This window comes from Rana temporaria, chromosome 5 (assembly GCF_905171775.1).
Source record: "Rana temporaria chromosome 5, aRanTem1.1, whole genome shotgun sequence".
Classification (NCBI taxonomy): domain Eukaryota; kingdom Metazoa; phylum Chordata; class Amphibia; order Anura; family Ranidae; genus Rana; species Rana temporaria.
In genome coordinates, this window is record NC_053493.1 from 242,719,922 (window position 1) to 242,745,724 (window position 25,803).

At 46.0% G+C, this 25,803-nt stretch overlaps 1 protein-coding gene across 2 annotated transcripts in view; it reads left to right on the forward strand.

Annotated features, from left to right (window-relative positions):
- Nucleotides 1-16,342: 16,342 nt before the first annotated feature.
- The window catches only part of CDYL (chromodomain Y like), an 88,261-nt gene continuing 78,800 nt past the window's right edge, over nt 16,343-25,803 (forward strand). The window contains exon 1 of one of the 2 annotated variants that reach the window (XM_040353654.1): nt 16,343-16,710. Coding sequence is in view for 1 of the 2 variants with exons in the window: in XM_040353655.1 (XP_040209589.1) it covers nt 16,687-16,710 (24 nt within the window). In the remaining variant the exon portion in view is untranslated. The remainder of the gene's footprint in view (nt 16,711-25,803) is intronic. The other variant, XM_040353655.1, reaches the window with a different exon arrangement.

Sequence of the window (25,803 nt, forward strand, 5' to 3'; positions counted from 1 at the left end):
TATTCCCTGGATCAACTTTACCTAGAAATGTTAAACGCAGGTCAAAATCTTTCATCACAAATTACAAAGGCAGCCCATACATTAGCCATTTTTTTTTTTGGTCAACCAGCTGGTTGAATGAAGAAAAATTTCAAAATTTCCCCATTCACACATTTGAGGTGGATTAAGGACTTCTCCCCACTGTGCCTTTTTATTCTGACAGTGGGGAGACCAAAAGATTGAGAGCTGGTTCTCAAATTTTCAGAGGAAAAAAATTCCTATCGGAAAATCCGATCGTCTGTAGCAATTCCGACGCGCAAAATTCCGACACATGCTCGGAAACAATTTGACGCATGCTCGTAAGCATAGAACTTCATTTTCTCAGCTCATCGTAATGTTTTATGTCACGAGTTCTTGACGGACAAAAGTTCAGAGAACTTTTGTGTGACCGTGTGTATGCAAGACAAGCTTGAGCGGAATTCCGTCGGAAAACCCATCCAAGGTTTTTCCGATGGAAAATCTGATTGTGTGTACGGGGCATTAAAAATGTGAAGCTATTGATTAGCATGTAAACCGATAGTCCCGTAAATCAGAACAGTGCTGGGTGGGTGGACACAGAACCTCTTACCACATTATGGCCAACTTACCATTTAGTTTGCCCTCCTCCAGTGATGGCAGGTCCATGCTCACCCCCATATTCTCTTCTTCTGGTACAGCTTTTGATGTTTTTGGCCTTTGGAAGGCCTCTAATGACATAACTCCCAAGCATGTGCTGAAGTATCATTATCCGAAAAAACGGTCTACTCTCAGTATCTTACAATTGCAAAGAGTGGCTATCACTACCACCTGCGATCGCTCCACAGAGAGGCAGAATGGGTATCTGTCAGTGTAAACGCAGCAGATCCCCGCTCTGACAGGGGAATAGAGAGAGATTGTCTGTTCCTAGTAATCAGGAACAGCGATCTCTCTCTACTCCCAGTCAGTCCACTCCCCCCACAGTTAGAAACACCTCCCTAGGACATACTTAACCCCTTGATCACCCCACTAGTGTTAACCCCTTCCCTGCCAGTGTCATGTATACAGTGATCAGTAGCTATTTTTACCTCTGATCACTGTAATAATAACACTGGTCCCAAAAATGTATCAAAGGTGTCCGATCTGTTTTGTTTTTTTATATATTTTTGGGGATAAAGTAACGCAGTGCTGTATCACAAAAAAAGGCCTGGTCATTAAGGTGGCAAATCCTTCCGGGGGTGAAATGGCTAAATCAAACCACAGGACCGGCTGTTTTGGCAGATACAGCTAATCACCCACAGAGGCAAGTGCAGCGAGACCAGTGGGGTGGGGAGGGTGTACAATGTTAATTCACCTTTAATTTTTTTGTGAAAAAGACTAACTTATACTTTAACTGCTTAGCCACCACCCCACGAACATCTACTGCGGCAGGGTGGCTACTGTGTGCTGGATCACGTATCTGGTGGGCAGGGGCGGACTGACAACTCATGGGGCCCCCGGGCAATAGAAGAGTATGGGGCCCCTCTGGCTTACAGATGGCCACCACGCCAGGAGGTAGTGCAGAGGCGGGCAGCTAAAATCTTGGGATATTCACATTAAAAGCATGTCATTTTCGGAAAAATATCAGGGACAGATCTAAAAAAAACACAGATTTTTACATACTGTCCCTGGTTTTACTGAGCCTGGCAACCCGGATGGGGCCCCCTAGTGGCATGGGGCCCTCGGGCAGTGCCCGAGTGACTCAATGGTCAGTCCGCCCCTGCTGGTGGGGTAATGCGAGCTCCAGCACCAAACAACACAGAGCTCTGTACAGTGACAGGTGCTCTTGCTGTTTTTTTATTCCTGCAAAGCAAGGAAAAAAACAACAAGCACACATAACACACATTACACATTGTTAGGCACACAATTGTGTGCCTATCCTTTGATTGCCCCTAGACGTTAACCCCTTCCTAGTCAGTGCCATTAGTACAGTGACAGTGTACAGTATTAGCACTGATCACTGTTTTATTGTCACTATTGAGGTCAGTGACAGTTAGTGTACTCCCCAGCCAGAGTCATTTAGTGTCAGATTGTTGCTATACACAATGGTGAAGAGCTTGTATATATACAAGATCACTTGGGTTATCTTCTTGGTCTCTTTTTCACTTGGACTCTTGTTATAGCACTTTATTTGCATTTATTTTAATTTCTTAGTTGGACTTTATGAAATTAGGACTATTTAATTAATTAATTTATTGTGTATTCAGTATATTCATATTAAATGTCATATTTCTCGCCACACTATCACAGTCCCACTATAAGACACTGATCACTGCTACTACTGGTATATATAAAAATAAAAAAAATCTGTATATATATATATATATATATATATATATATATATATATATATATATATATATATATATATATATACAGGTACAGTACAGACCAAAAGTTTGGACACACCATCTCATTCAAAGAGTTTTCTTTATTTTCATGACTATGAAAATTGTAGATTCACACTAAAGGCATCAAAACTATAAATTAACACATGTGGAATTATACATAACAAAAAAGTGTGAAACAACTGAAAATATATTTAATATTCTAGGTTCTTCAAAGTAGCCACCTTTTGCAGCAGACACATCTCTAGAACTGTTAAGAAGAGACTGTGTGAATCAGGCCTTCATGGTAGAATATCTGCTAGGAAACCACTGCTAAAGAATGGGAAAAAGCAGAAAAGACTTGTTTGGGCTAAAGAACACAAGGAATGGACATTAGACCAGTGGAAATCTGTGCTTTGGTCTGATGAGTCCAAACTTGAGATCTTTGGTTCCAACCCCCGTGTCTTTGTGCGACGCAGAAAAGGTGAACGGATGGACTCTACATGCCTGGTTCCCACCGTGAAGCATATAGGAGGAGGTGTGATGGTGTGGGGGTGCTTTGCTGGTGACATTGTTGGGGATTTATTCAAAATTGAAGGCATACTGAACCAGCATGGCTACCACAGCATCTTGCAGCGGCATGCTATTCCATCCGATATGCGTTTAGTTGGACCATCATTTATTTTTCAACAGGACAATGACCCCAAACACACCTCCAGGCTGTGTAAGGGCTATTTGACCAAGAAGGAGAGTGATGGGGTGCTGCGCCAGATGACTACCTCTTGAAGCTCATCAAGAGAATGCCAAGATTGTGCCAAGCAGTAATCAAAGCAAAAGGTGGCTACTTTGAAGAACCTAGAATATGAAATATATTTTCAGTTGTTTCACACTTTTTTGTTATGTATAATTCCACATGTGTTAATTCATAGTTTTGATGCCTTCAGTGTGAATCTACAATTTTCATAGTCATGAAAATAAAGAAAACTCTTTGAATGAGAAGGTGTGTCCAAACTTTTGATCTGTACTATATATATATATATATATATATATATATATATATATACACTATAGTTTGTAGATGCTATAACTTTCATGCACATCAAACAATATACACTTAAAGCCCTTTAACACTGAAATCAGTGGCATCGGTTTTAGCTGCGCTTTACCGTTGTTTTAGAGGAGCTTTTCGTCCATCAGGGGGGTGATTTTAACCCCTGCTAGCAGCCAAATAAAGGGTTAAAAGCAGGCACTTCGGCAGTGCTGCCCACTGATTTCAATAGGCAGGGGCGCTTTAGGAGCCGTGTATACACCAATATACGCTAAAACGTCTGAAAAACGCCACCAGTGTGAAAGTGGTCTTATTCGTTTTTTTTTGTTTTTTTTTAACCAAAGACATGCAGCAGAAAACATTTTGGCCTAAATTCATTGATACATTTGATTTTTTTATTGGAATATGTTTAATATAGCAAAATGTTTAATATAGCAGAAGGTGAAATATATATATATTTTTTTTCTTTCGTTTATATAATTTAAAGGAGTTGTAAAGGAAAAAACAATTTTGCCTAAAATTAATGTCTGCAAGGTAGACAGACAGAATAGTGTAATGATTCTGTTAAAAAACGAGTAAATACCTATTAAATTCCTTCATATATATCACCTCCGGCGTTCTAGTTTCTGTTCTCTCATTCACTTCCTGTTTTGCGGCACTCGTTCATGTAAGAACTACAATTCCCAGTATGCATTGCAGCACGCCCAGTAATTCACACCTCCTTGAAGTCTCTAACACGTAGAGAGCGTCCTGCCGCACAGATGTAGTTCCCAGGAGGGGGCGAGCCCGTTACTGACCACCGCAGTAAAGCCTCCCTTCACAGTGGTGAGTAACAATCAGACAAGCAGGAAGTGAACAGAACAGAGAAGAAATAGAGCAACTTCTGAGCAAAAACGAACAATGAGGAAGTGAAAAGAGGAATGTCTGCAGGTAAAGGATGCTTATTATGAAAAAAAAAAAAATTCCTTTACAACCCCATTAAAATTAAAAACCCAGTGGTGATCAAAAATCACCAAAGGAAAGCTCTATGTGTGTGAAAACAATGATATAAATTGTATTTGCGTACAGTGTTGCATGAGCGCACAACTGTCAAGTGAAGTAACACAGTGCTGAATAGCAAAAAATGGCCTGGTCATTAAAGGGGTTGTAAAGGTTTGTTTTTATTTTCTAAATAGGTTCCTTTAACCACTTGGGACCCGCACTATAAACGAAAGACGTCCACAGCGCGGCTCTCAAGTGCCGGGTGGACGTCCCTGGACGTCCTGTTGTTTACATTCCCCGTGTGCGCCACTGGGGGCATACAGCGGGGAAACACTGTGCCCGGCGCATCGCTGGGAAGCCGATGCGCGTGCCTGGTGGCCGCAATGTCCGCCAGGTGCCCGCGATCAGCGATGACAGCAGGGAAGTGGAGCTCTGTGTGTAAACCTCCCCCAGTCAGTCCCCCTCCACACACAGTTAGAACACACCCAGGGAATACATTTAACCCCTTCCTCACCCCCTAGTGTTAACCCCTTCCCTGTCAGTCACATTTATACAGTAATTAGTGCATTTTTATAGCACTGATTGCTGTATAAATGTGAATGGTCCCAAAATTGTGTCAAAAGTGTCCGATATGTCCGCCGCAATATCGCAGGCCTGACAAAAAAAAACGCAGATCGCCGCCATTACTAGTAAAAAATAAAAAATAAATCATAAATTTATCCCCTATTTTGTAGACGCTATAACTTTTGCGCAAACCAATCAATATAAGCTTATTGTGATTTTTTTTAACAAAATATGTAGAAGAATACGTTTTGGCCTAAACCGAGGAAAAAAATATATATTTTTAAAAAAAATTGGGATATTATTATAACAAAAAGTAAAAAATTGTGGGGGTTTTTTTCAAAATTTTCTGTCTTTTTTTGTATATGGCGCAAAAAATAAAAACCGCAGAGGTGATCAAATACCACCAAAAGAAAGCTCTATTTGTGGAAAAAAAAATTGATAAAAATATGATTTGGGTACAGTGTTGTATGACCGCGCAATTGTCATTCGAAATGCGTCAGGGCTGGAAGCTGAAAATTGGTCTGGGCACGAAGGGGGTTTAAGGGCCAGATTCACAAACAGCGGCGCAAATTAAGTTACTCCAAACGTATGTCATTTAAGTTACGGCGCCTTAATTTTGTGTCGTAAGTGCCATATCCACAGCGCATTTGGCCCAACTTTGCGCCAGCGTAACTTAAATCCCGAGGCGTAAGGCGGGGTTATTGCAAGTGGGAAGGAAGTGGGCGTGCTCCATCGTAATGAACCGTGACCCCATGCAAATGAAGGGCCGGCCGTACTGCACATGCGCGCACGAATCTGCACCTCACTGGGCATGTGCAGACCTTGGCTCGGCGCAATCAGTGAGATAGGAAAAAGGCCAAGCGTACTTAGTTTGAGAATCGCCCTGTGTATAAATAGCCCCAGACAAACACACTTCCCTTGCAAAAGTACATCCCTGTGTTTCCCTTCCTAGAGCAAGTTGCTTTTGCTCTGTCGTCTGTTGGTGTGTGTTGGTGAGTTTAGTGTTGGATCAAAGATTTGGAGGAGTAGTAGAGTGTAGTAGCTGTGTTTTTTTTCTGAGTGTATTTTCTGTTTGTTTTTTCCGTGTTTGTTTTTTCTGATTGTTTTTTTTCTGAGTTTTTTTTCTGTTTGTTTTTTCGGAGTTTGTTTTTGAATTTGTATTAGCTGTCTGCTTGTGTAGTTTGATTTTTGTGTGTGTTTGTTGTGTGAGTATTTGTGTTTGTTTGTTGTGTTTGCTTTTTGTGTGAGTTTGTCCTTTGAGTATTTGTGTTTGTTTGTTGTGTTTGTTTTTTGTTGGTGCTGAGTGTTGGGTGTTATGGCACCGAAGCGCAGGAAGCTGAATTTTCCAGTCGCAGAAAAGCAGATTCTTGCTAGGGCCATCACCCGATATGGGCGTTATTTGCATGGCCCTGAGAGCCGGAACACCCCCCCGGCCAGGAGGAAGGAGATCATTAAGAAAATTACTGATCAGATCAATGGGGGGGGGGGGGGGGGGGAGACGAGGACCCCCGGTGGGATTCAAAAGAAGATCAACGATCTTAGGAGCCTGGTCCGTGACAAGATGGCCAAGATCAATGCCCATGCCACGGGCACTGGAGGAGGCCCACCCTGCCCCGTCAGGCTGACTGAGGAGCAATGGGCAGTGGCCCGGTGTTTCCATAGCCAGCAGGTGGTGGGCCTGCCTGGCTTTCAATCTGATTCTCCTGTGAGGACAGGTAATTTTTGGGTTTTTCTATCTGGTGATTAGCATGTGTGGGTGGGGGAAGGGAATATGTGCCAAGTGTGTGGATCCTCCAACCTGTGAATGTTTTGTGTCCTCCACAGATGGCCAGGAGATTGCTGGGCCATCAGGCCAGGAGGTTGCTGGGCCATCAGCCCAGGAGGTTGCTGGGCCATCAGGCCAGGATGCACCATCCCCAGGACAACAGGCTGCAGAAGAGTCCCAAGAATGGCCAGAGTCCCCAGGGGAGGGGAGTGGCCACACCTCCCCTCATGAGGAGGTTGAGGGGGGAGGATGAGGGGGGGAGGCTGAGGATGAAGATATGGACATTGCCAGGCAAATCCTTTTGGCTTCGAATGTGGTTCCCCCTGAGGCTACCCCTGAGGCTGGCAGCAGTCAGGCCACCATCAGGGGTAGCCCCTCCCACTCCTCCCCCAACAGGCCTCCACCCACAAGGGTCTCTCTCTCCCCTCCTCCCAGGCCACAAGACTCAGCTGCAGGCAGGAGGGCTACCCATGAGACCAGGGGGGTGGCCGAGGTTCTGCCGGCCAGTTTGCAGAGGGACAATGCCCGGCAGACCCGCCATCTGGGTCAGATCAACCAGACTCTGACCCAGATGGAGGACAGCCTGGGCTCAATTAAGGAGTCACTCACTGATGTGGCCACAAACTCCTTGGCGGTCATCACATGCATTTGTGAGCTGCAGACCGCAACAACAGGCGTGGCCCAGGAGGTGAGTGCCCTGACCCAGGCTGTCCACGACAACACCCGGGCTGTCCAGGCCAATACGGCTGCCCTCACTCTGGGTCTGAACAGAATTGCAGTGGCCTTGGAGGGCAGGCCAGCAGGAGGACAGTCACCAGGGGAGGCTCCTTCTTCCCCTGCTCACCCCCCCCCCATGAGTCTCCTTCTTCCCCTGCTCACCCCCCCCTAGGAGTCTCCCCTGGTGGGCCGTGGCCGTGGGCGGCCCAGGCGTAGCTCACGCCGCCGCCGTAAATTTTTGGGGTTACTTTTGATTTTTTATTTTTATTATTTATTTTAGTATACTGTACTTATGATTTGTTTTATGTGTGTGAATGATGTGTGAATGTGGGGGTGGCATTCCTGATTAAATAAGGGTGTCACCCTCAGCCAGACTAGGATTAGGGATCCCCAGGACCAGGGAGAAGTGATCCCAGGTCCATGTGAATGGTGTATGAATGCACAGTGACATAATTGGAGCCGTGGCGTGGCGTTACTGCTCCCAAGTACCATTGGGGGTACTTGGATCTAATCCAATTAGATGTGCATGTGATGTGTCTGTGCTAGGGACCACAGTGGGTGTGCATGCATGCATTCTCATTGTGCCATGATTAATGTGTGTGTTTACTGTGCAAAGATGCATTCTCCTGACTGCTGTTCCCTCAGAAGAGGGGGTACCCTCGGTTACTAAAGTCACTAGTATAGTTATGAGCATGGATGCCCCTGGCATGTTGGCATACAGATTGTTGTCCTGCAAGTGTATGTGCTCAGCTCTTCCTTAATGGTGTTGCTTTAGCTGACCTTTACACGGCTGGTGTAAAATTAGGGCACCTTTTATAAAGTGTAATTTTACACCATGAAACTAACAGAAGCGCACAGGGCGTAATCTACGCCGCACACACTTAATTTTGTGGATCGCCTTATCTCCCTCATTTGCATCTTTGCCTATCAAAACAGTGGTGTGTCTAGCGTATTTTGCGTGCGAAGAAGCGCCGGTGTAATTATTTTAGGTAGGACGGAAAAACCTGGATTTCAGGTGTATCTCGTTTTGAGGACCAGGCGCAAAGATACGCTCGGCGCAAATTTCAATTACGCCGCGCATCTCGTGATAAGTCGGCATAAGTGCTTTGTGAATCTGGCCCTAAGTGCCCAGTAATGAAGTGGTTAAGCTAGTGCATTGTTGGTTCACTTACCTTTTCCTTTGATTTCCCTTCTAAATGTTTTTTTTTTGTCTGAATTTCTCACTTCCTGTTTCTCCTCAGTAAACTTGCCACCATCATCTGAGCAGTGGTTAGACAGCCAGAACAGCTTACTGAACAGCTTACTGAAGAGGAACAGGAAGTGAGAAATTCAAAGAAAACAAAGAAAAAAAATATTTAGAAGGGAAATGTAAGGAAAAGGTAAGTGAACCAACAATGCACTAGCTTGAAGGAGCCTATTTAGAAAATAAAAAACAAGCTATGCCATGTTTCTAAATCTCTTCCTACCGGGAGCCCATCTGAAGGCGGTGGCTCGGTGGGAACAGGACGTAGGCGCGTTCGAGGATGAGCAGTGGGAGGAGGCCCTACAGGCGGTCCCCATGTGCTTCCTGAATGTGGCGCACAGACTGTCGCAGCTCTACATTCTCCCGAGGGTGCATTACACACCGGCCAGACTAGCACACATGGGACTGGGGGCAGACCCCTGCTGCACTAGGTGCAGCAGGGACCACGGAGATCTTATCCACTTACTGTGGCGCTGCCCAAAGCTCCACTTATACTGGACGAAGGTCATTGACACTATTAATTGGGACTTCCAGGTTCGTGTCCCCTTGGAGCCCAAGATTTGTCTACTGGGGATAACTGAGGGCCTCCTAGTGGAGGATATCCCTAGACAAGCTATCGGTAGAGCCCTGTTTCAGGCTCGCTTGGTGATCCTAAGGCACTGGAAGGACACTGATCCACCTACGGTGCAGGAGTGGATAAAGCAGATGGGGGTCACATTGAGGCTGGAAAAGGTTGTGTATCAAAGAAGAGGGACCAGTGGTAAATATGAAAAATTATGGGCCCCTTGGCTCAACGTCCCGGGTCTGGCCCCGATAGATCTTGTGTATGATCGCATGTTCTAGGTAGGGGATGAGGGGAAACATATGTATGTCACGTTAGGCTGTATACTTGCTGGAGTGTAGGGAGGTAGGATGGGGATAATGGGCGCTGATCTGTACCTGAAAACTTTTACCAGCCCACTAGGGCGAGCGGGATTGGGGGCTATTTTATTGTATCTTATTTTATTTTACCTTATTTTGTTCTACTTATTAGCGTTTGGTGACGTGCTGTGTCACGCTGATCGTTTATTTTTCCTTGTATTTTCCCTTGTGATTATGCTCTGGAGTTCTGTATGTTTTTTTTCTACCTTTGCTCAATAAAAACCTTTGTTTGAGAAAAAAAAATAAAAATAAAAAATAAAACTTTACAACCCCTTTATGGGGTTAAAACGTTCTGGAGGGCAAGGGTTAAAGCTTATGTTGAGACTTAATTATCACTGGTCACAATCCACACTTCCTCTTTCTACAGCAACCCTACTTTTATATTTTAACAATACTTTGTCCTTGGTCTGTTGACAAGTGGGTGTTTAGGAGACTAGCTGATCCAGGCACAGGGATAGGTTAGGGCTGACCAGTCTCCTGAACAGGAAGCTATAGGTCTTCTACTCCTGTGCTCTTGCTCATCAGTCAGAAAAAGTAATGAAGCCTGTCATTTTTGACCCCAATGGACTTTAATGTGAGTGCCTGAAAAACTTGTGATTAGTGTCTTTATTTAGGAAACAAAAAAAGTGTAGCGCTAATCAAAATATATAAAGGAATAAATATGTGAAAACTAAAATGAATAGCTACGTAAAAACTTGATAAATAAAGTGCTCAAATATTGATAGTGAACAATGTAAATAGAAATGTCCCCATAAGCACACTATGAAAGTCTATATGCAGGAAAATCAAAACGGGTGCAAAAATGCAAAGACTATCTGTCCTTAGAGTGATCAAACTTCGGTGTTGACAAAGTTCAGAATATGGTGACGACTTCAAACCATGCAGATCTGTGCAAGTAAAGAAGTGATGAAGTGAAAGGAACCACCCACATGTAAAAGGCTTACCAGAATGTATGGACCCTAGAAAACCTACGTTCAATGGGTCAAAAAGGCTTGCGTGGTGGAACCACAATGTAATTTGGGTGATCCTATGGACTTGAGGATGCTGGGCCAGAGATAACAAAACACCAGCATGATAGAGAGAATTTCAGGGAAAGGTGACTTGCTAGTTCCTAGTGGGTTGTCTCATAGAAATTATGGTCTAGAGCATGGGTGCTCAACCTGTGGCTCTCCAGCTGTTTCAGAACTACAATTCCCATGAGGCATTGCAAGCTACTGACTGTTACAAGCATGACTCCCAAAGGCAGAGGCATGATGGGACTTGAAGTTCTGCAACAGCTGGAGAGCCACAGGTTGAGCACCCATGGTCTAGAGAGTGGTGGTTAATGGGCACATCAGAATCAGCAACCAAGATGTTCCAGAGGTTCAAAGGGGCTTCAATACAGAGCAGTCTCATCACACTTGATGTGGCGGGCCCAGGAGGAAATCGCCAGCAGCACGTCTCTGGCCAGGTGGTTGTTGGTGGGCAGCTATAGAACCATGCACGCATTCTTAATTTAACCTTAACAACTATGTAAAAAATAGCATGGTCAAATAAACATGTCCCACATGGTGCACAAAATTGAGGGTCAATTTTGTGCACCATGTGGGACATGTTTATTTGACCATGCTATTTGACTATGTCAGGGTGTACAACAGCCCTCAAAATGTGCACTCGCCTGCTCGCATTTTGCGAGTAAATTTTGAGGGCTGGCAAGTGTGGGCTGCCTGGGAGCAGGGGGGGCGAGCAAGGAGAGGCCGCCGCCGCCGTCTGGATGTTCAGAGCGCGGGGACATTACAGCTTTTAATTCAATAGCTGTGTTCCCCGCCGCGCGCGTCATATACAGCCCCCCTTTGATAGACAGATCACCCATCCCAGGATTGAAGCTATTGAATTGAAAGCTGTAATGTTCCCCGCGGTTTGAACAACGCAGCGGCGGCGGCTCCGGCTCCTCTCCTACCCAGCACAGGTAGGCTGCAATGTGGGGGGAACTCTGGCTGCAATGTGGGGGGAACTCTGGCTGCAATGTGGGGGAAACTCTGGCTGTAATGTGAGGGGAACTATGGCTGCAATGTGGGGGGAACTCTGGCTGCAATGTGGGGAAACTCTGGCTGCAATGTAGGGGGAACTCTGGCTGCAGTTGTGGGGGGAACTCTGGCTTCAATTGTGGAGGAACTCTGGCTGCAATTGTGGGGGGAACTCTGGCTGCAATTGTGGGGGAACTCTGGCTGCAATTGTGGGGGGAACTCTGGCTGCAATTGTGGGGGGACTCTGGCTGCAAAGTGGGGGACTCTGGCTGCAAAATGGGGACATTTTGCTGCATTGGGGACATTTTGCTGCACTGGGGACACATACTGCATTGGTAGACATGGGCAGGCTGCATTTTTGGGCACGGATAAAGTTGCTGTTAATATTTAATTTTATAACTTAATTCTGCATAAAACATTTAAAGCGGAACTCCACCCTAAAGTGGAACTCCCACTGATCGGAACCCTCCCCCCCTCTGGTGTCACATTTGACACCTTTCAGGGGGAGGGGTGTGCAGATACCTGTCTAAGGACAGGTATTTGCACCCACTTCCAGCCACACAGTCTCGGGCAGACTGCGGGCATTACGTCACCTCCCGCCCCCCCCCCCATTGTGTGCTGTGAACACTTGGCTCCCAGTACACAGCGGGAGCCAATCAGCAGGCACAGCGCAACACGCACATGCGCCGTAGGGAACCAGGCAGTGAAACCGGAGCGCTTTACTTCCTGGTTCCCTCACCGAGGATGGCGGGGGGAGCAGCAGAGTGATGAGCGATCGCTCGTCCTCTGCTGCAGACGGCGCTGGACTCCAGGACAGGTAAGTGTCCTAATATTAAAAGTCAGCAGCTGCAGTATTTGTAGTTGCTGGCTTTTAATTTTTTTTTTTCAGCGGACCTCCTCTTTAAGTGTCATTTCATGAGATGTATGAGGGCGTGTCTAGGGGCGGGATTAGGTGGAACATGGTAGGTGTTGGGCGGGGCAACTGGTGGCGAGTATGCCTTGAGACCTGGCTAGTAGCTCAGGACTTGAAATTTTGAGCCCTGCTGTACAATCAAGTTTTATTGCATGTTGTATGGCCACTATTAGACCAGTCCATGCAGCCATGTTTCCCTTATTCTTGGGTGGTCAGATGCCCTCTGATGTCGCTAACTACGATGCAGAGCTCATATCATAGGGGAGCATCGGCTAACAGGGAGGTTCCAAGGAGTGCTTTTCCATCCCCTTGACTAGGAGTCTCCAAACTTTCTAAACAAAGAGCCAGTTTACTGCCCTTCAGACCTCAGGGGGGTTTGGACCGTTCTCAGTGGTCAGTGGGAGTAAAAAATTTAACGTCTGTGGTCAGTAGGAGGGGGAATAGTGCTCTATTGTTGTCAGTGGGAGGAATAATGCCCCACCATTGGTATCAGTGGAAGGAATGGTGTCTCATTATTTGCATTAGTAGGAGGAACAGTGCCCTATTGTTGGTGTCAGTGGAAGGAATCGTGCCTCATATCATTGGAGGAAAAGGTGCCTCAACGTTAGGTTCAGTGGGAGGAATGGTGCCCCATTGTTGGTGTCAGTGGAAAGAATAGTGCTTCATATCAGTAAAAGGAATGGTGCCTCATTGTTGGTGTCAGTGGAAAGAATAGTGCTTCATATCAGTGAAAGGAATGGTGCCTCATTGTTGGTGTCAATGGGAGGAATGAGGCCCTATTGGCTCTGTCAGTGGAAAGTAATAGTACCCCACCACTGGTATCAGTGTAAGGAATTTGTGTCTCATATCAATGGAGGCACAGTGCCCCATTGATGGTGTCAGTGGATGGAATAGTGACTTGTATCAGTTGAAGTAATGGTGCCTCAATGTGGGTGTCAGTGGAAGGAATAGTGCCACACCATTGGTGTCAGTGGAATAAATAGTACCTCATCATTAGGTGTCAGCAGGAGGAATGATGCCCCATTGTTGGTGTCAGCAAAAGGAATAGTCCCTCATCAGTGGAAGGAATGATGCCTCATTGTTGGTGTCAGTGGAAGAAACAGTGCTCCGTTGTTGATGTCAGTGGAAGGTAATTGTACCCCACCATTGGTATCAGTGGAAGAAATGGTGCCTCATCATTGGTGTCAGTGGGAGAAATGGTGCCCAATTGTTGGTGTAAGTGGCAGGAATAGCACTTAATATTAGTGGAAGGAATAGTGCCTCATTGTTGGTGTCAATAGGAGGAATGGTACCCAAATGTTGGTATCAGTGTAAAGAATAGTGCCCTGTTGTTATGTCAGTGGAAGGTAATAGTACCCCACCATTGGTATCAGTGAAATAAATGGTGCCTCATCATTGGTGTCAGTGGGAGAAATGGGGCCCAATTGTTGGTGTCAGTGGAAGGAATAGCACCTAATATCCGTGGAAGAAATGGTGCCTCATTGTTGGTGTCTGTAGAAGGAATAGTTCCCCATTATTGGTGTCAGTGGAAGGAATGGTGCCCCATTGTTGGTGCCAGTGAGAGCAAAAGTGTCCCGTATCAGTGGGAGAAAAAGTGGGGCCAGTTAAAGATAAGCAAATGGCCACATCTGGCCTGTGGGCTGCAGTTTGGAGACAACTGCCATAGGCATAGACCTTGACGAGCTTCAAACCCTTGCCGTTTGGAGACCACTGCTATAGACCTTGATGAGCTTCAAACCCTTGCAGTTTGGAGACCACTGCCATAGACCTCGATAAGCTTCGAACCCTTGGAGTTTGGAGACCACTGCCATAGACCTTGACGAGCTTTGAACCCTTGCAGTTTGGAGACTACTACCATAGACCTTGACGAGCTAAAAAAAAACTTGCAGTTTGGAGACCACTGCCATAGACCTTGATCAGATTCGAACCCTTGCAGTTTGGAGACCACTGCCATAGACCTTGACGAGCTTCGAACCCTTGCAGTTTGTAGACCACTGCCAAAGACCTTAAAGAGCTTTGAACCCTTGCAGTTTGGAGACTACTACCATAGACCTTGATGAGCTAAAAAACCCTTGCAGTTTGGAGACCACTGCCATAGACCTTGACGAGCTAAAAAAAAACTTGCAGTTTGGAGACCACTGCCATAGACCTTGATGAGCTTTGAACCCTTGCAGTTTGGAGACCACTGCCATAGACCTTGATGAGCTTTGAACCCTTGCAGTTTGGAGACCACTGCCATTGACCTTGCCAAGATAAAAAAACCTTGCAGTTTGGAGACCACTGCCATAGACCTTGATGAGCTTTGAACCCTTGCAGTTTGGAGACCACTGCCATAGACCTTGACGAGCTTCGAACCCTTGCAGTTTGGAGACTACTATCATAGACCTTGATGAGCTAAAAAACCCTTGCCGTTTGGAGACCACTGTCATAGACCTTGATGAGCTAAAAAACCCTTGCAGTTTGGAGACCACTGCCATAGACCTTGACAAACTAAAAAAACTTGCAGTTTGGAGACCACTGCCATAGACCTTGATGAGCTTTGAACCCTTGCAGTTTGGAGACCACTGCCATAGACCTTGCCAAGCTAAAAAAAAACTTGCAGTTTGGAGACCACTGCCATAGACCTTGATGAGCTTCGAACCCTTGCAGTTTGGAGACCACTGCCATAGACCTTGCCAAGCTAAAAAAAAACTTGCAGTTTGGAGACCACTGCCATAGACCTTGATGATCTTCGAACCCTTGCAGTTTGGAGACCACTGCCATAAACCTTGCCAAGCTAAAAAACCCTTGCAGTTTGGAGACCACTGCCATAGACCTTGATGATCTTCGAACCCTTGCAGTTTGGAGACCACTGCCATAAACCTTGCCAAGCTAAAAAACCCTTGCAGTTTGGAGACCACTGCCATAGACCTTGATGATCTTCGAACCCTTGCAGTTTGGAGACCACTGCCATAAACCTTGCCAAGCTAAAAAACCCTTGCAGTTTGGAGATCACTGCCATAGACCTTGACGAGCTTCGAACCCTTGCAGTTTGTAGACCACTGCCAAAGACCTTGACGAGCTTTGAACCCTTGCAGTTTGGAGACTACTACCATAGACCTTGATGAGCTAAAAAAAACTTGCAGTTTGGAGACCACTGCCATAGACCTTGATGAGCTTTGAACCCTTGCAGTTTGGAGACCACTGCCATAGACCTTGCCAAGCTAAAAAACCCTTGCAGTTTGGAGACCACTGCCATAGACCTTGATGAGCTTCGAACCCTTGCAGTTTGGAGACCACTGACACAGACCTTGACGTCAGCCCACTACAAGGGAGGGTTTTTTACTCCCCCAAGACATGGGCATCAAAGTCTCTAGCAGTTGTGTTGAGTTATTTGAGGGCATTGTTCATGGAATATAATGGAACTTTTGAAGTTGAGATGACTCCAGGGAAGGCAATGTGCACGGACTATGGACAGACTTTGTGGGCTGACCACCCAGCCAGGAGCTGTCCTAGTGCTAGCTGAGGAGAAGTGTTTGAGGTAAGTTTGGTGATGGGGAAGGTCGCCCTGTGTGAGTCACGTCCTGGAACTTTCCATGTGCCCAGTGGGGTTGGCTAAGTAACCAGGCAGGCGGACTCCTGCACCCCGGCGTTGTTGGAGGGGGGGCGATCGGTGTCAGTTGCTGAGTGGGGGGGATTGGAAGGACAATGGGAGGGGGCAGGAGGAGGAGGGGAGTAAACGAGCGACCTAGCGACTCCGAAGAAGAGAGAGAGAGAGGAAGGAGAGAGGGAGGGGTGTAATAATGGAGGTGGGCGGTTCGGTGCTTGGTGCTGAAGGATACACTGAAGAAGAAGATCCCTGAGCTCGGAACGCGCTTTCCCACCCGCCCTCACCCCCCTCCCAATCTGCGCTCGATTGTGGATCCTGTGGATTGCCGGGGAGCCGCCGCCGCTGAGTGTATACACAGCCATCCCTCCTCACACACATACACGGCTCGGTGTGCCCAGTGAGTGTGCCCGGGTTGAGTGTGTATGTGTGTGTGAGGGAGAGAGGCGGCTGCGCAGCTCCTGTGCGCACACACACCAGCAGCACACACTGGCATTTCAGAGGAGGCCAGGCACACACAACTGAGAGAAAAGTAGTCTGCTCAGCCCGGCAACGGCTCCCAGACCCCCGGCCCCCTCCAGCATGGCTTCCGAAGAACTCTATGAGGTATTGTAACCCGGCCGGGCACGGACACCCCGTGAGGGGCGTTGGGTGGGGAAACAAGTGACCCTTCCAGGCAGCTCTTCTTCCCCTTTTCTCTCCCCCCCCCTTCTCCTCCCCCGGTAGTTGTGTGTATGTGTAGAGTTGTGTACTTCTGTCCCTCCTTCATCTTCCTCCTCCTCTTCCTCGTCTACAGCACTCCTGTAAGAGCCCGTATGCTGCTCAGCACTCATCAGCAAGCAGTTTGCTGGACAGAAATCATGAGCAAAGCCAAGTGTTGGGCCGGCCTTCCTCCTCCTCCTCTGCAGCCGTGATGAGGAAGATGAGGGGGAGAGAGAGAGGGGACACAGCCAGCCCTCTCACTCACTTTGCTTGGCTTCGGAGAAAAGTGTTGTGGAGGGGAAGGCAGGGTGACCAGAGACTTTTCAGTAACTCCTCCGCCAACATATGGGTGCTGGAGCCGAGATTGGGAGGAAAAGTCATCTTTGTGAATGTGCTGAGGCAGCAAGGCACGTAACGTGTGGAGGGAGAGAGAGAGGGAGGGCAGACACGTGTGATTGGGGATAGATAGGGGGGATCCCAACTATTGGTAAACTATTACTACTACTCTGTGCTTAGAGACTTCAACTTTCCACATGGCTGCACAAAAAAAGTATCGAAATATGTGTTTGGGAATGTATCATTCAAGAAAGTAGCAACATAAACAAATGACACTTCTATATGTATTTGTATTTCTATCTATTTGTTTGTGAGATTTGCACAGTCGGTTTGAAGACCACACTCTTTGACTATGGCAGTTACGTTTTGAAACTAGGTCTTGTCCCCGCCCCCAGACTGCTGATTGGGCGGTGAAGGGAGAAGCAGCTAACTTATGAACTCCTCTTCCTGCCACTCTGCTCTCTCCTACATGTTTAGTGCCATGTTTGGAACCTTGAGCTGCTTACAGTCTTAACTTCTGGTGCTTTATAAAGTGTATTCATTTAGAACACCATACTGGAACCATACAGCAAGGCTGGTTATACAATTTTCTTATTCAAGTTCCTTTAGATATACCTTCAACTATGCAGTGCAAGGGCTGTAAATGGACTCTGTAATATAGACAAAAACTCACCCAAGCTCTACCGCATGTTTGTAGGATGATGAGCTGAATAACGGTGCTCAGGCTATTGTGTTCCATACATCAAAAAGAATTCCGGCACCTCAATTGCTTCTTCGTAAATCTTTATTGAGCACAAACAGCAGCGTGACATCAAAACGCTAACATGTTTCGACAAAAGCCTTCCTCATATGAGGAAACTTTTGCCGAAACATGTAAGTGTTTTGATGTCACACTGAAGGCTTTTGCCGAAACATGTTAGTGTTTTGATGTCGCACTGCTGTTTGCTTCTTCCTAAATCTTTATTGAGCACAATCGAGTTGCCGGAATTCTTTTTGCAATTTTTATGTAAACGGACTCTGCTGTCTATTTACACAGGACTGCTCTCTGATCTGCCACAATGGAAGGGAACAGATTCCCCCCCCATTTTTTTTTCTTCTTAGCAGATTGTATTGCACCCGCAAATCATTCAAGGGCTGTGAACTGCTGTCCGTTTACACCGGACGGCCTTCCGATCTGCCTAAATGAAGGGGGAGGGTAACTTTACCCTTCCCCTTTTTTCTTGGCGGATTGTATTGGAGGTGGGCGGGTGTAAACGACTACAAGTCTATTTGCACTCGTCAGTCCATAGAAGTGAATAGAGTCCAGTCAGGTCTGCCAAAAAATGCAATGCGACGGCTGTTAAAGGGCTCCGCTGCCTGTTTAAACTGGGCAGCTTTTCGATCTGCCTAAACGAAGGGGGAAAGAACCCATTTTTTCTTAGCGGATTGAATAGGAGGTAGGTGAGTGTAAACAAATACAAGTCTGTTTGCACCCGTCAGTCCATAGAAGTGAATAGAGTCCAGTCAGGTCTGCCTATAAAATGCAGTGCAAGGGCTGTAAATGGAGTCCGCTGTCCATTTACACTGGACGGCCCTCTGATCTGACTAAATGAAGGGGGAAAGATGCTGGTTCAAACTAGTGTGATTTCAGATACAAATTGAGACTCCGTTCACACTGGTCCAACTTGTCATGAGACTGGTAGGTAAATTGGATCTTGTCCAAATTAGCCCAGTATATATATGTATGACTGTGTGTCCCAAGCGTGTCGAGATCCTACGGGGTAAAATGACCGCACCAGCCAAGCAGACACTGGAAAAAGTGCCTAGAGGCGATTCAGTTCGCATGTGTAGCGCTATACAAGTCATTCATTCATTCACTGTGTCCAAAGTCACATGACAGGTTGCAGCCCATTAATTTTAACAGCACCATTCCATGCGACTTAGAAAAGGTTCCTGCACTGCTTTGATGCAACTTACTAGTCTTTCTTCAGAGAGTATAAATTCGCACTAGTTTGAACAGAGCTTGAGTCAACCAGATTCGCATTAAAATTGGAAATCACATTCTTTTCAGCGGTGTCTGTTCCCATCAATGCGACTCGGCACAGCATGTTTTTGGAAAAGGTTCCTCTACTACTTCAGGTGTGATTTTGGCAAAAAAACGCATACCTCCTCGCTGATAATGCTGCAAGTGTCCCCCACTGGCTATAAGCCGAAGAACTGAGAGATCACATAACTGATGGTTGCTCAGAGCTTAGAGTGGTTAATGTCAGCCACTTCTCCCTGCTCTGTTTCTCTAGCACTCGCTCATCTCCAGGCTGGGGAGGGGGCGGGAGTGGCTGATTCCGGCTCTCAGCCGCACACTGAGGGGCTGAGCTAGCTGCAGATCAGGCATCTTGGTGGATCCCAACAATATTGTCAGCTTCCTTCTGGAAGCCTGGAGCAGATGTGGGACGTCAGCTGACGGCAATCTTTAGTCGCTGTTGGCTGATTTTGGATCACAGGAGAGCACAAGTAAGTGCACTCCAGTGACCCAGAAGAAAAGTATGACCAAAATTAATCTTTAGCCATACTTTCCTTTTAAAGCGGGTGCTACAACAACTCCCAGCTAGTCACAGTGTATGACATGGTTAAGATAGGTTTCGTGACCACGCAGGGAGACCTCATCAGGCCCACCGTTCATTGGTTTGCTAGCAACATATCTTATCCATCCCTTTTGGTACTTATAGTGGATTCTGGGGTTCCCAGCAGCCAGTAGTGGGAGCATTAATTTGTAGAGGGCTGTGATGACTGATCTCTAGCAGTCTCCTGTAACAAATCCCCACTCTGTAACATTCTTCTGCCACATATCTCCAGCCTTCAACGACCACCTGTAGCACGGCACAAGTCTCTGACCATCTAGTGTGTCCGCATTCTTTAACAATCCCAATATAGCACTAAATCTACTGAATATTTTGTGCTGCTCCCTATGGATATCAGAGGCCACAGTTGAGGCTCCTATGTCCACAAAGTTGACCACCGCTGGTCTAAATTTGTACAGTAACGTTGACTGCAAGAGGTGTCTGATACAAAGGTAAAGGATTATTTTTCCTCTACCAAAGAACTGCTTATGTTACCTGTTGATAAAAACTAACAATGCAACTTTGGGCAAAGTTAAATAATGCCCCTGCTTTACATGTATTCCATTTAAGTATCTCTTCAAGCCTGGCTGAAACCTTTTCTATAGGTATAGGCCATTTACACATCTCCTGAAGCCTGATCAAGAGACTCACAAAAATGGCATCATCACATCATGTCCATGTTGCTAAGACATTCTTTGCTGATTCAAGCCCCCTTGAACCGCATACGAGAGCATGCGCTCTCTCCTTGATATTTTTTCATTAATTTAACTATTTGAGGTACTTGTATAGCGCTGTCAATTTATGCAGCGCTTTACATATACATTGTACTATCACTTCAGTCCCTACCCTCAAGGAGCTTACAACCTAGGGTGGTATTGCAACAGAGGACATGGTGGACCACACATGTGGAGGGATTTGAGAACTTGCTCCTGTGATGGTGGGGTTAAGCAGTTAATGGCTGGTAGGGTCTTGGCAACGTCTTAGCAGCAAGGCAGGACAGGATGATGCCATCTCTGGAAGATTTTCAGCCTGGATTTAGGAGATACATAAATGGCCTACACCTACATTTAGGGAAATCTTAAACTTTGGTCAAAGTTGCACAGTTTGTTTTTTATCTATAGGTTCCCCTTGCTTCTTGCAAAGGCAGTTTTATGGTAAAAGTAAATAACCCTTTAACTTCAGATACTTTCAATACTGTTTTTAAAAAACAAATTAGTCTTAAACATAGTGCCTTTCAAATGTATTCACACCCCTTGAAATTGTATTTTTTTGGGGGATTTTATGTGCCACAAAGTTGTAAAGTGGAAGGAAAATGATAATTGTTTATTTTTTTTACAAACAAATATCTGAAAAGTGTGGCATGCATTTTTTTTCAGCCCCCTAAGTCAGTACTTTGTAGAACGACCTTTCGCTGCAATTACAGCTGCAAGTCTTTTTGGGGATGTCTCTACCAGCTTTGCACATCTATCGAGTGAAAGTTTTGCCCGTTCTTCTACAAAATAGCTCAAGCTCTGTCAGATTGGATGGAGAACATCTGTGAACAGCAATTTTCAAGTCTTGCCACAGATTCTCATTTGGATTTAAAGCGGAGTTCCACCCAAAATTGGAACTTCCGCTTATCCCACTCCTCACCCCCTTACATGCCACATTTGGCATGTAATTTTTTTTGGGGGGGGGGAGGAGTGGGGGCTTCAGGAGGAGTGGGACTTTCTGTCCCACTTCCTCCTTCCGCCGAGAGGCTGGTTAGGCGATTAAGCTCATTCGCCTACAGCAGCCCCTCCTTGTAGGCGATCGCCTAAGACACGTCACAGGTCCTAGGCGATCTCCTGTCCAATCAGACGGTGCAGCGCCGGGCCGCGCGCATGCGCAGTACCGCTCGGCCGTGAAGCCGAAAGCTGTCACGGCCGGGTGCCCACAGTTGAAATGAAGACGACGGCCGGGGAGGTGGGGGGGAGAGGAGCAGAGCCCCGGCCGGCGCTTCGCTGGAACGCTGGAGCAGGTAAGTGTATGTTAAAAGCCAGCAGCTACACTTTTTGTAGCTGCTGACTTTTAATAAACATAAAAATTGGCTGGAACACCCCTTTAAGTCGGGACCTTGACTGGGCCATTCTAACGCATGAATATGCTTTGATCTAAAGTAGCTCTGGCTGTATGTTTAGGGTCATTGTCTTGCTGAAAGGGGAATGCCTAATGGTTGCCCTGTAGACAGATTCTCTCACCTTAGCTGTGGATCTCTGCTGCTCCTTCAGTTACTCTGGACCTCTTGGCTGCTTCTCTAAATAATTCTCTCCTTGCCGGGCCTGTCCGTTTTAGGTGGACGGCCATGTCTTGGTAGGTTTGAAGTTGGCTATGACTAAGCACTAGTTTCAGTGTGAAACGCATCAGCAGTCGGGTTTTATTTTATTTTGCTGTGACTTGTAGTGCTGTCCTTCTTTTAATAAAGGCTACCATTTGTTCAGAGTGCGGCTGTCCAGAGACAATGTTTGTTCCAGGTTTGAAGTTGTGCCATACTCCCTTTTTTATTTTTTATTTTTTTTTTTCATTTTGAAATGATGGATTGAACAGTGCTCCGTGAGATGTTCAAAGCTTTGGATATTCTTTTTATAACCGAGCCCTGCACTAGTGTGAACCCAGGCTCAGAGTAAAGGGGACTGAATATAAATACATGCCACACTTTTTAGATATTTATTTGTAAATCATTTTGAAAACTACTTATCGTTTTCCCTCCACTTCACAATTATGTGCCACTTTGTGTTGGTCTATCACATCAGATCCCACTAAAAAGCATTTGTTTTTGGTTGTAACATGTGAAAAATTTCAAAGGGTATGAATACATTTTCAAGGCACTGTACCTGCAAGAAATGTCTTTTGGCGTTCTAGAGCTCATCGTTAAAGAGAGAATAAAGGTTGGAATAGCCTGCCCATTTGAGCACAGCAGCTAACTAGGCTCCTAAATTTAAAGTGTTTGTTAACCCCCAAAAAAATAAAAAATTCAGATCCTGGTCCCTTAAAACAGGTTAAACAGCACAGTGCTTGTGCTGTGCAATCTGCCCCCCTCTAAACCTGTTAAAAAAAAAAAAACTCCCTGAACCTGCCACTTCCTGTACCTGCCACAAAAATCAGGGCTGCTGAGCCCTGACCAACGTGGTCAGAGTGCGTAGCTCCGTCATACGCAGCTGTACTCTCTCCCCCTCACCCCTTCCTCCTAGCCTCTCAGCTCCCTTTCTGTGTCTCGCCCCCCCCCCCCCGCCGCTATTATTAAAAGTAAAAAACATGCAATGGTCACTGCCAGCCCCTCTATTAGAGCCTGGCATACCACACTATGTAAGTCATTTCTAAAAACGAGCGTTGTAAATGCCTAATTGGAGCTATCTTCAGGCTGGTCATGTGACTCGCAGCTGCTTTACAGCTCCGAAACAGGGCTTCTGTGGGAGACCATGTGATCTCCCCAGATGATGTCAGGAGATCTTGGTCCCTCCCACAGAAGCCATGTATCAAACCTGTATAGTGGCTGTGAGTCACATGACTGTGACAAAGTATATATAACGTGTTCAAATGGTGAAATATGAAATAAATTATATATAAACAGCGCTAATGTGTGTATGACCCACACAAATGAAATTACAAAAAGCAAAAAAATATAATATATTAAAATGAATAAACAAATGAGCAAAACCCGTGATTGAAAGTGTTCATAAGCAAAAATAGTTCATAGGTGTTAAAAAGCAACAAGGAAAAAACGTTTCTCTTTCTCAAATGTGAAATCTTCAAAATAACTTCTCAAAGAAATCTTCCACCACACTCGATGTGCAAGGAGATTCCTCCACCAATAAGATTGGCCACTCATCAGAACGATTTGCCTGACACTCTCGTGTTTGCACAATAGCATGTAATGATTGTTCAAACCATTAAGTGTAGCCACGCCCCCGACATTTTTCTTCATGTAATTGACTTATTCATGGGATAGGCTACCTGTGCTGTAAACGCTCTTTAACCACTTGCCGCCCGCGCCATAGGCATTTTACTGCTACAGCGCGGTCGAGGTCCTGTGACAGGACGTCCCTGGGACGTCCTCCCAGAATCCTCCACTCGCGCGCCCCCTGGGGCGCGCTCCTGGAATCATCCGTGAGCGCCGGGTCTAGAAGACCCGGCGCATCACGGATCGCGGTAAATTGCCGCTGATAGCGGCAGTTTACCACGTGATCGCTCCGTCAAACAAACCGGCATCATTTGATGACGCCGGTTCCTCCCTCTATTCTCTGTACCGATCGGTACAGTGTGAGGAGGGGGGGGGGGGGGGAGCGGGTGTCAGCAGCAGCAGTGAGGGCTGGATCTGTGACAAATGCAGTCACAGATCCAGCCATCCATCCCAGCTCAGCTATCCCTGCGCAATACTCTGCAATACCCCAATACTCTGCAATACCCCAATACCCTGCACGATAATCTGCAATACCCCAATACTCTGCAATACCCCAATACTCTGCAATACCCCAATACTCTGCAATACCCCAATACTCTGCAATACCATGCGCGATACCCTGCAATACCCCAATACTCTGCAATACCCCAATACTCTGCAATACCCTGCGCGATACTCTGCAATACCCCAATACTCTGCAATACCCCTATACTCTGCAATACCCCAATACTCTGCAATACGTCCCCCCCTCCTGCCACCCTCCGGTGCTTTTACAGACTCACCGCTACGATCGAAGCCAGGATATTTTTTTTTTCAGTCTTCCCAGCCTAGATGTGAGATCTTATTGACCCCATATCTCACTGTAAAGAGGACCTGTCATGCTATATTCCTATTACAAGGGATGTTTACATTCCTTATAATAGGAATAAAAGTGATAAAAAAATGTGTTTTTGGGGAAAAAAGTGTCAAAATCAAGTAAATAAAGTAAAATGAACAATAATTTTTATTTATTTTTTTAAAGCACCCCTGTCCCCGTGTGCTCGCATGCAGAAGCGAACGCATACGTAAGTCCCGCCCACATATGAAAACGGTGTTCAAGCTACAAATGTGAGTTATCTCTGCGAACGTTAGAGCGAGAGCAATCATTTTGACCCTAGACCTCCTCTGTAACTAAAAACATATACAGGCATACCCCACTTTTAAGTACACAATGGGACCAGAGCATGTACAGTTGTGTTCAAAATTATTCAACCCCCCACTGAAATTGATTGTTTTGGCCAGTTTGACATTGATTTTGATCATTCAGTCATCCTGCTTACAATTAAATCAAAGAGGCACGTGTAGGTCAGATAAATATAACATAACATTTATAATAAAATAACCACAAATGTCTTTTCTGTGCTTACATCATTATCAGTTTTATTCAACCCCCAAGTGACATTCAATCTTAGTACTTAGTACAACATCCTTTTACAGTTAGAACAGCTTTTAAACTTGAAGCATAGCTTGAGACAAGTGTCTTGCAGCGATCTACGGGTATCTTCGCCCGTTCGTCATGGGCAAAAGCCTCCAGTTCAGTCACATTCTTAGGCTTACACACTGCAACTGCTTTCTTTAAGTCCCACCAGAGGTTCTCAATCGGATTTAAGTCTGGTGACTGCGATGGCCACTCCAAAATGTTCCAGCCTTTAATCTGCAACCATGCTCTAGTGGACTTGGAGGTATGCTTGGGATCATTGTCCTGTTGAAAGGTCCAACGTCTCCCAAGCCTCAGGTTTGTGACGGACTGCATCACATTGTTATCCACTATCTCCTGGTACTGAAGAGAATTCATGGTACCTTGCACACGCTGAAGCTTCCCTGTACCTGCAGAAGCAAAACAGCCACAAAGCATGATTGAACCCCCGCCATGCTTCACAGTAGGCAAGGTGTTCTTTTCATCATAGGCCTTGTTCTTCCTCCTCCAAACATAGCGTTGATCCATGGGCCCAAACAGTTTCATCAGTCCACAGAACACAATCCCAAAACTTCTGTGGTTTGTCCACATGACTTTTGGCATACTGCAGTCGACTCTTCTTATTCTTTAGAGACAGCAAGGGGGGTGCGCCTGGGAGTTCTGGCATGGAGGCCTTCATTACGCAGTGT